This window comes from Micropterus dolomieu, linkage group LG09, assembly GCF_021292245.1.
Source record: "Micropterus dolomieu isolate WLL.071019.BEF.003 ecotype Adirondacks linkage group LG09, ASM2129224v1, whole genome shotgun sequence".
Classification (NCBI taxonomy): domain Eukaryota; kingdom Metazoa; phylum Chordata; class Actinopteri; order Centrarchiformes; family Centrarchidae; genus Micropterus; species Micropterus dolomieu.
In genome coordinates, this window is record NC_060158.1 from 8966006 (window position 1) to 8979614 (window position 13609).

The following is a 13609-nucleotide window of genomic DNA, read 5'->3' on the forward strand; positions in this document are numbered from 1 at the left end:
TTTCCCTCAAAGTGGCAGAAATGTGCTTCCATATGAAAGACACAGTTAGACTTTACTCAAAAATATGAAACACATTTTATTAAAGAATTGTGTGTACAGCAATAAAAAGAAATCCTCAAGGTTTCTAAATTATTATTCAAGTCAGAATCTCTGAGAAGTAAATTTGGTCATAATGTTCATTAAGCTACAAAAGGTCAATTGTCAGTAGGTGCGGCTGGTTGGCCGAGTGAAAAGTATCATCAGTTATTTCTACACTGCATCAAGACAAACATGTTGTTCAACCAAGGCTCTAATGGTGTAACTGGCACAGTTCTGGTCTGTGGAGATCCTTAGCAGAGCACCAGTCGCTAGTCGCATGAGTCATTATCAACAGAAAACACTGTAACACAAACACTGTGCTTTTCTTTTTCACACTGAGGATTAAATCCACTTACAGCACTCAATATTTCAAGGTAAAACAAGCAGGAACATAAAAGAAGTTGGTACTGTTGTAGAGTGTAAAGTGTAGTTCCTGGAAAATACAGTCGTAGCTTGAGTCAATGGAGCTTTTACAGTGTGCTCAGTTTGACGACAAGTATTTAACTGGATCAGAAGTCTGTTTTACTAATACAACTGGCCACAGAGGCGAACACAGGCGACAGAATTAATTGACATTTAAATATTGAAAAAATGTGCAGAAAGTAGGAACCGCTGTCGAGTTTCTTTTGGCATATGTCACCTGTAATACTGGACAGATATATTTCTAACAACACATATCTTCTCCTCTTCGCAAACCAGGAAAATCAGATTTAGTCTGCTGGTTTCAAATCTCTGCAGGAAGTCCGGAGCTACATTTTCATCATTCAGAATTGAGTTCATCAGCTGCAGCTCCTCTAACTGATTCACAGTCAGGCACACACACGGTAAGGTAGATTGTGCTCGACAGGAGGCACGTGTGCTTTCATATTATTTCTCCACATCGTACCGGCCTCGCTGCACTTCAAGGAAAAGAATTACACTTGTCTCGTCTTCACCATTTAAACAGCGCTTCCGTTCCGCGCGGCATGCTGCAGGCCTTTCATGTTGTTGCTGCACGAGCTGACTTGTTGTGGTGGGGCACCAACTTCAAATACTTCATGGATGGCTTTTCGGAAACAATGGAAGTTGTACTCTATCAGACCTGCAAAGACAACAAATAAGTCATTTCATTTCAAAGTGACAGAGCATTTGAAATGTAAAATGCAGTGTCCAAAACTCTAGAATCACTGAATCTAAATGTGAAGGCGCAGTTTGGGTGAGAAAAACACACGCCTCCACACGAGCATTTTCATCTAAACTCCATCCACACTAGAACGGGAAAAACAATAATAGGATCACTTGGGGACATTTTGGGAAAATACGCTAATTTGCTTTCTTTCTGAGAATTAGATGAGAAGATACTACTCTTTTGTCTATATGTTAAATATGAAGCTACAGCCACCAGCAGGTTAGCTTATCGCAGCTTTTTGTTCATATTGTAATATTTTTACATTGGTGTATTCTGTTGCATGTCTGTGCATCCTGGGAGAAGGATCCCTCCTTATCCGAATCGAGGGTGTAAAGACAGAGGGTGATTGTAAAACACCCCGTGGCAAACTATGATATAAAAACATATATTAATAAAACTGGCTTGACATAAAGTCTGGAAACAGCCCGCCTGGCTCTGTCCAAAAGTGAGAAAATCTGCCTTCCGGCACCTCTAAAGCTCACTAATTAACACATTACATCTTGTTTGTTGAATCAGAACAAAAACTGAGGTGTAAAAACAACATGTTGTGGATACAGGTTTTTTTTCTTGGTTGGTTGCTGCCAATTTCACAGAATGTACAGAGGTATTGTACTTGTACTTAAGTACCGTACTTGAGTAAACCAACTAAGTCCCACTCCACCAATGCAAAATAAACATACTCACAGGTATATAACATTATGTTATCAGCTATATTGACACTTTATATGAGAGACCACAATGAAAGATTAACAAAACAGAAAGTTGTCTTCTTAATTTTACTGGCCACAGCTAGTCATTGTTTTCACCGTTAACACCAAAACATCTGGCCAGCAATTAAAGGATTTCAAGCAGAGGAAGTCTGGGGGTGGACAACAAGCTGTATAGTATGTACAGAAAGCCAGAGAGAAAAAGATGCGTTTTTAAAAATATAGCTAGCTTAGAATTGATGAAGCTGTAGGATCAAACCTCATTTTTAACTTGAGACACTTTACAGTCGGTTACTTCACACTTAAATCAAACATTTAGGACATCCCATATAATCAAATCACTTCTCTAATAATGCCACTATAACTGTATATAATCTAAAACTACACACCTTTCCTCTCAAAGCCCTCTTCTCTGAGGATGCAAACGAGAGCGAGGAACTTTGTGACCTCTTTCAAATAAAGCACTGTAGTGTTGTTGAGCTTGATGATAGCCAAAGACTCCTTGTCATAGGCACAACCACTGCCATCCTCCATTAGCCTGCCAAGAAGGAGAAGACAGAAACATATGTTTAAACTTAAAAAGGATACGATCATTGCCAACACTTAAAACACATACGATATAATTCTTCTCACCCGTAAATGCAGGAGACATCGATGACAACATCTATCATATCGCAGCAGAGTTCGTAGGACTGCATGTCCACAGGAGAGCTGTCTGTGGCGATGTAAATCTTGCTTACAACATCAAACAGGAAGGCTTTCTCGATCCCCGAATGCTGCAACACATGAAGGACGTTCATAAGAGAAGGTACAAACAGGACACACTGTAGTTAAACAAAGTGAAAGTAACAAAAATTAAACAACGTACAGATATGAAAATGTTCAAAAGATTCTCCAGCGTTGGTAACTGAGGAATGAGCTTCTGGACGACTTTACTGAAGGCTTCGAAAATGGAGTGGTCGTAGATACTGGTCAAGTAGAAGCTGGGTGGGGACAGTAGGAGACAAAAATACAGCGTCAGCAAACAAGTTTGGGCAAAAGCTTGAAGTCATGGCTGTTTACTATGAGGACGAAACAATAAACCGATCCAACCGTTTCACAGTGATTTAGTGAGAAACTGCTCCATTTATTAGATTTATGAGTTAGATATACTGAGTTACGTTTTATAGCTGCATTAACTAATTTTTCGACCACCTGAGGGAAGTAGGACAAAAAAACAATGACATATGGCAAACATGTTTGCGAGGACGAAAGCTTGTGGCTGACCCCTCTCACCCTGGAACACAAACTGTTCAGACACTTGCCTCGGGCAGGAGTTGCGGCCCATCAGGACCAAAGCTCTCACGGAATAAGACCAGTTTCTTCCTGTTAGCCGCTGGCCTCATTATAAAGGCAGGGCAACCCTACTGACACAAACTCTCCTCCCATAGACACCGTCTCAATGCTTTACATTCACGCACATCTTTTGGACTATTATCTCATATCTATATTTGAACTTTCCTGCACAAACTGTACAGCTATTTCATTATAAAAACAGATATATTGTACATATTTTTTATAATATTTATTGTCTAGCTTTCTATTTTATCAATATAATTCTTGAATGTTGTTTATTTGTTTTTATCTTTTATTTTATTACTATGAACGCACCCAAAGCAAATTCCTTGTATGTGAAAACCAGATTCTGAAGAACTGCTTATTTACACATCAAATATGACAAACTGACCAATCTTGATTCCAATATTCACTCTCATTTTTTGGCTATTTCTGCCCCCTAAACACTGATGTTTGGAGTCACCAGTCGAGAAGCCCTCGAGCCGACTTGCATTTTGTCAGTCGAATCACTGCACTTTTTTGTAGCTACATCATTCTACACATAGCAATGCAGGAGCAACGGCATGTCAGGCTGTAACCTTTAACAAACAGTCTTTTCTCAAAATTTCCTAACCACAAAATTAACTGTGATGGAAACTGAGAGCAGTGGGACTCGTTTCTGTTCGCTGCTGTGACGCTCTCAGCTCCGGTGCTGAATGCAGTGAAGTCAGCAAAACTCAATTTTTACTTCTCTGACTGTGTGGAAGTCTGATGTTTTCACATCACAGATGACAACAAAAGGTACTAAAATGCAAGCTTTACATGTGAAACATGAGACAATAATAATGTTTGTAAAAAATTAAAAATATCAAAAACCACAAGCACATGGAAAATTTAAATATTGAAGAATTAATTATTTGATGTTTTAGCTGCTAAATGCTCAACTAAGTTGTTACTTTCAACTAACTTTCCCCCTGAAAATAGCTGGCTGCTGTTGCTGGAAACAAGGTTGATAAGAGCGTAAATGCAAGCCAAGAAATCACAACAATATGATAAAAGAAGATAATATGCTCTGTAGAGCTGAGAGAAACTGTGGAGTTGGGTGTTGGCTGCTCTCTGTGGGTTTCTCTGGTGAGTGCAACTCTAAACAGAGCGCTCACTTTCTGGTCTTTCAGCTAAGATTCAATTTGAAAGTGCTAACATTTAAACACGAGATTTAATTTTTGTTCAGTTGTTTGGTAGCAACATCCCTTACATACAACTTCCATTCTGTTAGACTAAAAGGGTAAAAACAAACGTGGTTTCTTGGTGTGATCTGCAGCTACATGTTGCTCTTAGTAACGATCTCAGTATCTAACCTGTGCAGACATGTCAGACCCTCACCTGAGGTGAAGCTTCTCCAGGCTGGCGTCTGCCAGGTCATCGTTGGCCCTCTGATGAACATCTCTTTGTGTTTCTATTTTGTGGTCATCTGACAGACCGTCTACCTTATGGATGAACACCTCAAAATTAATGTCTGGATTCACTTTGTAGGCTCTAGACACGGTGAGATGTAGCCGCCCAAGAGCCTCGACGTAGTCATCCTGACAACAGGAGAGACAAATGTTAATGGTGTTTCAATTAGCTCACACAGGAAGCCTTTAAACCTACAATGTACACTTCTGTTTAAACTAATGTTATCCTACCTGAGCATCAATGACAAAGATCAAAGCGCCGGTTCCCTTGAAGATCATCTCGCTGTCAAACGTTGGGTCGAAGAAGTCCACCTGGCCAGGAAAGTCCCAGATCTGGAAGTTGACAAAGGAGCTGCTGGAGATGTCGTCCTTGTAGATTTTGTTGGTGCTCTCGAGGAACAGCGTCTCATTGGGTGACATCTTGTGAAATACAACCTGGTCAGAGGTGCATAAGGATTATTTTTACTTTTAGTGTCTTCTCTGATTCACTCTTTATTCTGTTAGTATACATTTTACCTAAAACCTTTTAACTGATCACATTTAATATTTACTTATAATATTACATGCATTGTTCTCTATTTACTTAATAATGTAATTCTGTTTCTCTATATTGTATAATTGTACTACTGCTACTTCTGTCTACTGTGCGTGCGTGTGTGTATACATACATAGACACAGTACAGTGCAAAAGGTTTAGACACAGTATTGGGACGCGGTTTTGAAGGCAAAGGGTGGTCACACCATCTTTTCATCAGCTTTAGAGTTTTTTTTTCTTCTGTTCACTCACTTTGCATTTTGTTTATTGTGAAATATTATATTATATTATTATTTACATGTCTATTTTTGAAAGCATTCTTACTTGAACAGCATTTTTCCACTAATAAAACATTTGCACAGTACACTATACACTATTTCAATGTATGTCCATCCGGGAAAATCAATCCCTCCAATTTTGATGTTCCTGAAGTGTCTCCCATTCCCCCCTGTTAATTAAAGGGCATCTTGTGGAGTTTGTGCATATCTGAATCAATGTTAAAAAAGGGACATAGAGTGTCTATATTGTACAGACAATTTCAAAATACGTTTTCCAGAAAATCTACTACATCACAATATAAAATGACTTGAAGAACGTATATGTTATAAAGCCAGACTGATTATTGAGGCTGATACAGATGTTTACATGCAAGAGTTTAAAAAAGTGATATATTGATTGGTCAAAGGTTATATCATATCTGTCTCTGTCTCTCTGGTTAACAAAATGCTTGCTATTTATCAGCCAACGTCACAATTACAGCCAGTTTATATTAAGGTACACAAAGCTAAAACTAATGCAGTCAAATGCAACAGTCCTAGAAATTAGTTTTAGGCTTACATTGTATATTTATACATGTCCCAGTCGTGTAACTTAAAGTGTGTTTATGGTTACCTTCTGAATAGATGACTTGCCACTCCGCCTCAGTCCCATCAGCAGTATCCTCGGTTTGTCAGCTGTTGTGGAGCTCTCCTCCATGTCTGGCTCCTCCACCCCGTAGCCAAAACTTTTGGGAAACGACCCCACAACATCGTAACTCCCCGTTAATGCGGACTCCTCATACTGGATAGACATCCCTTACTTTACTACCTGGCCTGCTCTCTCTTCGGCTACGCTCTCCTCACTAAACAACTCGTCCAGGAATGTTGTCGATTATTATCACAACGACCTAGCATGGCAAGCTAATATAAGCTAGCAGCTGGAGCGTGGTGTTAATATGTTAAAATGCCACGTCAGGCCGGAACTTGTCCACATGGGGTTTAGAATAAATGTTACAAAGAGGTCGGCTAATCAGAATATCAGCATATATTTCAACACATCAGACTAGAACAGAGGCAGAGTTACTAAAAAAAGCTAGTCACAAGTTACATATTTCCGCCCCCTTAGCTACTAGTCCCGCCCCCTTACATTTGATTGGCTGTTCGCTCCAAACATAGTCATGTGACAGCCAGTTCAACGAGCACAAGCAGGAAGGATACATAAACGGTGAGTACGTTTGGGGCATTAGTAATGCTTATTACACTTACGATATCTTTTTTTTAAATGTTGAGCTGATTTTAACCTTCTTCATAACATAAAACAGCTACTACATATTTCAAAATGTATTTAGTAAGTGATTTATTTGTTGTAAATCTTAGATTAGTTAGCATGTTCGAGCTAAGTTAACCGGGATTCATTGCCTCATTTAAAGTATCTTTATCTTGTATTAGTACTGTTCTGGGCCGTGTTGTTTTGCTGATATGTCTGAGACAGTCTCTGTGGAGTTATATTGAACTGAAACCATTGCAAATAACAGGAAATGCACACACCTTTCTGTTTTTCACATGCCTAACAGCAACACCTCTGACTGGTCTAAACATTTTTGTATATATATATATATATATATATAAACTATGTATTAACTTACATATAACAGCTACACAGCAAACCCATTTTTATAAAGTGAATGCTTTCTAAAAAGTATACAGCATTAAACTAACAGCAGCACAAATAATGTACACAGAGACAGGCGTTCATTACTCTGGTTATTTGCCCACGTCTTGCAGAGTTATGTCTTGTTGAATACTACAAAGGGAAAATGTAATTATGTTTTATAAATGCACACATAAAATGCACACTGATCCCCTATGTATTTGTTTCAGGGTCCAGAATGACAGCAGCCCTCCTGTGTTTCCTACTCGCTGGTCCAGTGCTGCTGGTTGCTGGCAGCCCAGTTTATAAGTCCAACAATGGGACCGTACCACTGGTGCTGTGGCATGGGATGGGTGAGTGACTGTGCTGCCCATTCTCATACTGAGGGGCTAAAAACATTACATTGATCTCTAGGGAGTTGTCAAATTATAAATTATGAGCTTTTTGAGGAATAATTTGGTCCTAGAGTTACTCATTTAACCCTTCAGCATTCAGTTCTCACCTTTTATTTTCCCTTAAGTAGCTTTAACGTTGAAAATCATATTCAACTCTGTCTAACTCCTTAGTGCTGGCAAGGGTTTTTTGGATATTAAAGGTTAGCATTAAGTTTTCTGCACTATACAATGTACATGGGGTCGGGTGTCTCCTTTGTGTTACAAACTTAAACTAAAGACAAAACCTGCACCTCACACAGCCACATTTCAGAACAGAAAGGGAAAGTTAACCTGCATGAGAGCATGATGATACATTATGCATCCAACGATGTTATTACCTGCATTTTAGCAAAAGTGAAAGCAAAAAAACACACAAACTTGTACATTTACACTGATCATAGCATTGTTGAAATACAAATCTTACCTGACCTGTAATGTAAGAGAGGTGCAGTGTGCAGCCTCAGGGGTATACTGGTTTCATACCAGCTGGGAAAATACAGTCAAGGGAAGTGAAAATACAAAAACATTTTCTCTTCTCCCTCAGCGACGAGCGCTCAGGTGCTTATAAAAGGTGTTGTGACTCTGCTGAAGCTTCTCGGTGGTTTAACAGCAGAAGACTGTGCACTGACTTATATGTTAACAGATTAGGGTCCGACCGATAAATTAGCATGCCGATGTTATTGGCTGATGGGAGTTAATTTCAGATAAATTGGTATCAGTATATAATAATAATAATAATTTAATATATTCTATTCTTTGTATGGTATTTGACATTGTACATTGTGTCAAGTTTAGCTAAATAGTTTAAACATTAAATGATAATAAAGTGACTGTTTGTGTCCACAAGGTGACAACTGTTGTAACCCACTCAGCATGGGGGCAATAAAGAAGATGATTGAGGAGGAGATCTCTGGCATTTATGTGGTCTCGCTGATGATTGGAAAGAATGCTATTCAGGTATGTCATTACAGGTCAATATAACGGGCAAAAGGTGAAAGTTGTACTCATCAGTCCACAAGTTATCAAACAGGCAACTCAGGTAATGTCTTTAATCAATATCAAAGTCCAAGGTCCAACTTAAAACTTCCGAGGGGAGACAAGTTATTTGGAACTCAACAAATTTCCAAAAAGTCCTCAACATAAAGTGTCAGCTTTCCTTTTCTAAATGTGTCTTCTTCCCCCTGAATCCATTTTTAGAAATGAAGATACTTTTCTGTACATGTCCTCTTCAAAGTCTGTTTGTCCAAGCTCCTTACAGCCACATGCTCTCTGTCCTTATGCTTCATTTGTTCTGCCTCTCCTCACGTTCCCAAGTCCTGTTTTAATAAATTGGCTTAAGCATTTACACTTGTTTCAGTGGTAGGCATTCTGGGAGATGTAGTGTCTGTAACAGTGGCCAGTTTGTGATGAGGCAGCCAAATACAGCACCCCTATACATGTCCCCTGGTGATGCCACTGAACTTTCACACTGTAAAACCTTTTAAAAAAACATATTTTCTAGCCAGTGCCAAAACCCTCATGAGAAAACTGTTAACTTTATCTCTAGTGTGTTAATTAATAAAGTTGCTAGAGAAAATCTGCACTCCCATTTTCTGTTCTGCAATGTGTTTTGTAATATAAAATGGCAGTTGCATCCATATGACATTGTTGAGCAATATTTCTCTTGCTAAGAAGTAGGTATTTTAGCTTTAGCAAGTTCAGTAACTCCAAACTTAAAGCTGGGGAAGGCAACGTTGGAGAAACTAGCCAGAGACAGCTAGATTGTGAAAGTGTTCGACTAAAAAAATCCCGCCCCCTCCATTCAGGACCTCTTTCCTCTTGCAAAAACACAATGCATGTGAAAAAATATGTTTAGCCAAGAATGTCCCATGTGAACCAAGCTTCACAGCAGGTTTGATTGATACATCCACATGACGTGGAATGATTCATATTCTGTGGTATTTGCATTGCTAGTGGCTCAAGTTGCATCAGAAAAATTGCTCCCTTACAACTTCACTATGTCACTTTTACAGTGTTAATATTCATAGCAAACCAGCGTGACTCTGCTTTGATCCGTCGTAACATCACGACTTTCTCTCTCAGCTCTTCTCCTTGTGGACAGTGCTCGTGTTCTTCTTTTAATCTGTCTGTCATGCTTTGAACTTTTTCATGTTTCTCCTCCTGCAGGACACAGAAAACGGGTTTTTCATGGATGTGAATGAGCAGGTTTCCATGGTGTGCAGTCAGCTGGCTCAGGACCCAAAGTTGAAAGAAGGATACAATGCTATGGGCTTCTCACAGGGAGCACAGTTTCTGTATGTAACTATTGTTCTGGACACTGAATGGTCTTGTTCTGTGAATGTGGTAGAAATTGGACAAATTTTGTGTTTGTGTAGTTTCCCTTCTTGCCTGAGTATTCAGCAGAGTGAATGAAAGACTTAGAGAATAGGATGATTTCAGTCCTTATCATGCAGCCTCTGTTTGAGCATGTTTTCTTTTAAAGTTTTTGTATCCTGATAAGAATGAGGAAACTCACATTGACTTTTAACTCCTGGTTCCTCTCCTTACAGGAGAGCTGTGGCTCAGCGCTGTCCCTCTCCACCAATGAAAAACCTGATCTCTGTTGGTGGCCAGCACCAAGGTAAGATCACTATGAAAAACCAAAACACCAGTCCCGCTCACTTCCCTTGGCAAAGTTAGCGCTAAAACGTGTGTGTGTGTGTGTGTGTGTGTGTGTGTGTGTGTGTGTGTGTGTGTGTGTGTGTGTTATCTTATTCTGTAGTTCATTTCCCCGCATACACCAAAATAGTCCCCAACAAATGTACTCATTACTCTTGTTTGATTAACATTTGCTAAAAACTATATTGTCCAGTTGTTTTAGGAAATTACTTTGCCCTTTTAAAAAATGAAACTATATATTTGTGGCCAGTTTTTAAAGATTTACATCCTCTGTAAGAACAAATGGTGTTGAGTGCCATAGACAGAAAGTACTGCCATTCAGTATTGAGAGTTTGCATGGTTGGTTTTAGTCTTTTGATGGGATTTGTTGACAATAAGAAATATTTTTAATGACGCCTGACCCATCCTTTAAATTGTTTCCAGGTGCTGGGTATTAATTATCTATACAGAAATATTGAAAAACTGCTTGACCACAGGCATCTTATAATACCCATAATATCTCACAATAGGATTGGTTTACAGCTCAGATTTGCATTATGTTCAGCTGCAGATGCTCTTATCTGTTAGTAATGTTGTTGTTGATTGTCAAATAATTAAGGCACAAAATATATAACAAACAGAGTTGAACTTAAAGTGCTGTAACAATAGCTCTTATTTAATATTAATGCTGTTGTTGACAGATTAAACCAGTAAAACAAGCTAGTTTCATAAAATTCCAGTAGTGCGGTATTCATTGTTTTTAAAATTTTAACCTTAAATAATACTTGGGTTTCAAAGTTAGACAATCTCTTCTCAAAGTCCATTTAGTAGCTTTTCTGGAGCTTTCGAGCATAGCACATGTTCTTGCTTTATGTATTTTTTTCTGTACCGCCTTTTCACCTCTGACCAAATGAATTTCCTGTTTTAAAAAATAAAGTTAAATTAGATTTTATTAGATTGTTATGATCCATCCATCCATCCATTGTCAACCGCTTATCCTGCTTACAGGGTCGCGGGGATTGTTATTCTTCCCCAGAAAATGGAAATTGCTTAGCATCACTGAACTGTAGATGTTCACATTTTAATTTCTCTGTAAGAACTTTAAGGACTTTGCCATGTTGACACTATGAAGATGTGTCAGCCCTTTGTCAAAACCATACAAGTGGTGTCTCTACTTTTTTATGTATTGCTCCTCCATCAGTTTTTAAAAAGGTCTGGAATACAGTATGACTTTGAATCATCAGCATCGCAAACTCTGTCTTGCCATGATACAACAAGAAGAAGGGTGTCTTCAACCGGTGTTTTTTAATCCTCAGGAGTGTACGGGCTGCCCAGGTGTCCCGGAGAGAGCTCCCACATCTGTGACATGATACGCAAAGCTCTGAACAGCGGCGCTTACACTGACTTAGTCCAAAAACAGTAAGTTGTCTTTTACTCCCTCTGATTGATGTAGTGGTGCCGATGTGTTCAGCAGCCTTAATGTTGTGTGGCTTTCATCACCACTGCGCAGACTATGATTCTGTTTAACTGATCTATAGCACTGACTGGATGTTGTGTTATCAGCCTGGTGCAGGCCCAGTACTGGCATGACCCCTTAAATGATGACCTGTACAAGACACACAGCCTCTTCCTGGCTGACATCAACCAGGAGAGGGTCAGTATGCAGACCAGACATGAGAGGAAATGCAAAGTTTGCATGAATCCAGATTTCTCTAGAATTAGTTTAGGAGAGCAGTCATGCGAGCGTGTTAGCTTTCTGCTATTGTGGGAAAATAATATGATTATTCTTGATCTTGGAAAAAGTAGTTTGATAAAATAAATGTTATTAATGAATAAACATTTGTAACAGCATTGGTAGCAAATAGAAAAACATGGCTAACCATACTTGGTTATTAGCAGCTTATAACCAATGCATAAAGTGTGATTGAAGGATTTAACAATTAATAAATCATTAGTTACAACTTTATAAACTCTTAGAAAGGGTGAGTTATTATAAAGTGATATTGATTTATTTTGTCAAACTAATTTAATAAGTGATTTAGGTATATAGAATGTATACAAGGCATAGGAAGAGTAAATATTACATTCATTTATTTATTCATGCAGGTTGATAAGATGGACAAAGTCCTTGTAAACGTTTCTTCACATTTATATATTTATGTTTCTACAGTCTGATTCAAGTTGTCCATAATCAGCCTTCTCACTGTGTTTTGTGATATAAAATGTTCTGCTTTAAAGGCGGTAAATGAGACTTATAAGAAGAATCTTCAGTTGCTGGACAAGTTCGTCATGGTCAAGTTTCTGCAGGACACTGTAGTGGATCCTGTTGACACAGAGGTAACGTACTGAACACAGACTCGACATTACATAACCGCTGCGTATATAAACTGTAAGCATCACAAATCATCTTGTCCTGATTCTTGCTGTAGTGGTTCGGCTTCCTGAAAACCGGCCAGGCCAAGGAGACTGAAACTCTCCAGGAGAGCGTTCTCTACAAAGAGGTAACCGTGTTGTAGTGTGAGGGTTGTTTCTTTAACCTGTGGAAACTTTTAAATGTCTGAGAAAATAAACCTGATGATGGCATTATGGGATCCAGCGTCTTTGGTCCGTACTAAGGATATAAATCATAACGTCGACCTGTGCTGCAGTCATTTGGACCTTCTTTTTTTCCCCCTCTCTCTCTCAACTTGGAAATGTGGTAATAAATTGTCTTGGATTTAGAAATAATTCAGTCTTACTTTGTTTATTTTTTAATAGTTTGGAGGTCCTTTCGCACCTTTTTTTTAGTTGCCTGTACATTTCATCCTCACTCATTTAAAAAGGTCTTATTGCTAATTAAATTATTCAGACACTGGTGTAGTATCCTACAAAGATGACCTTTTAGACGATTATATTTCTGAAAAATAAGTTGTCCCCACATGCAGGATCGTCTGGGCCTGGCAGCAATGGAGAAGGCTGGAAAGCTGGCATTTCTGGAAAGTGAGGGAGACCACCTTCAGTTCACCAGAGAGTGGTTCAACAAAAACCTGCTGCCTTATTTACACTAGACACCAGTCATCATGCAATATAAGAGTAAAGACAGGCTTATTAACCAGAGCTGGTGCAGAAATCACATGATTCATTCCTTTTGCACTGATCATTTGTAGCATGTTGATACTGTTTTATGCCTTGTTATTTTAGCATCTAATGTATGTGACTCTACTGCTGTATTACTATTTCCAATGTGAGCTGTTCTGAGGAGGTCAAAATGTTTTTAGAAATGTTGGATTGAGATTTTTATGTTTTTTGTTTGTAACACCCTGATGTAAATCATTCAACCGGATCTGTACATATGACACATACGTTTAATCCAATAAAGACAAATGAAAAGACAC

General features: G+C 38.7%; 2 protein-coding genes across 2 annotated transcripts; one reads left to right on the forward strand and one right to left on the reverse strand.

The window, feature by feature from the left end:
- Positions 1-56: 56 nt before the first annotated feature.
- LOC123977175 (ras-related GTP-binding protein C-like) lies at positions 57-6641 on the reverse strand. Its single transcript, XM_046059723.1, has 7 exons — positions 6148-6641; positions 4953-5156; positions 4651-4850; positions 2822-2936; positions 2587-2729; positions 2343-2491; positions 57-1159 (listed from the first exon to the last, which is right to left on the reverse strand). The coding sequence occupies exons 1-7, from the start codon at positions 6325-6327 to the stop codon at positions 1017-1019; spliced, it is 1134 nt and encodes a 377-aa protein (XP_045915679.1). The 5' UTR covers positions 6328-6641; the 3' UTR covers positions 57-1016.
- On the forward strand, positions 6586-13608 carry ppt1 (palmitoyl-protein thioesterase 1 (ceroid-lipofuscinosis, neuronal 1, infantile)). Its single transcript, XM_046059724.1, has 10 exons — positions 6586-6738; positions 7395-7517; positions 8446-8555; positions 9765-9892; positions 10148-10218; positions 11552-11654; positions 11799-11889; positions 12474-12572; positions 12665-12736; positions 13160-13608. Exons 2-10 carry the CDS (start codon positions 7403-7405, stop codon positions 13280-13282), a joined length of 912 nt encoding a protein of 303 aa, XP_045915680.1. The 5' UTR covers positions 6586-6738; positions 7395-7402; the 3' UTR covers positions 13283-13608.
- Position 13609: the final 1 nt, after the last annotated feature.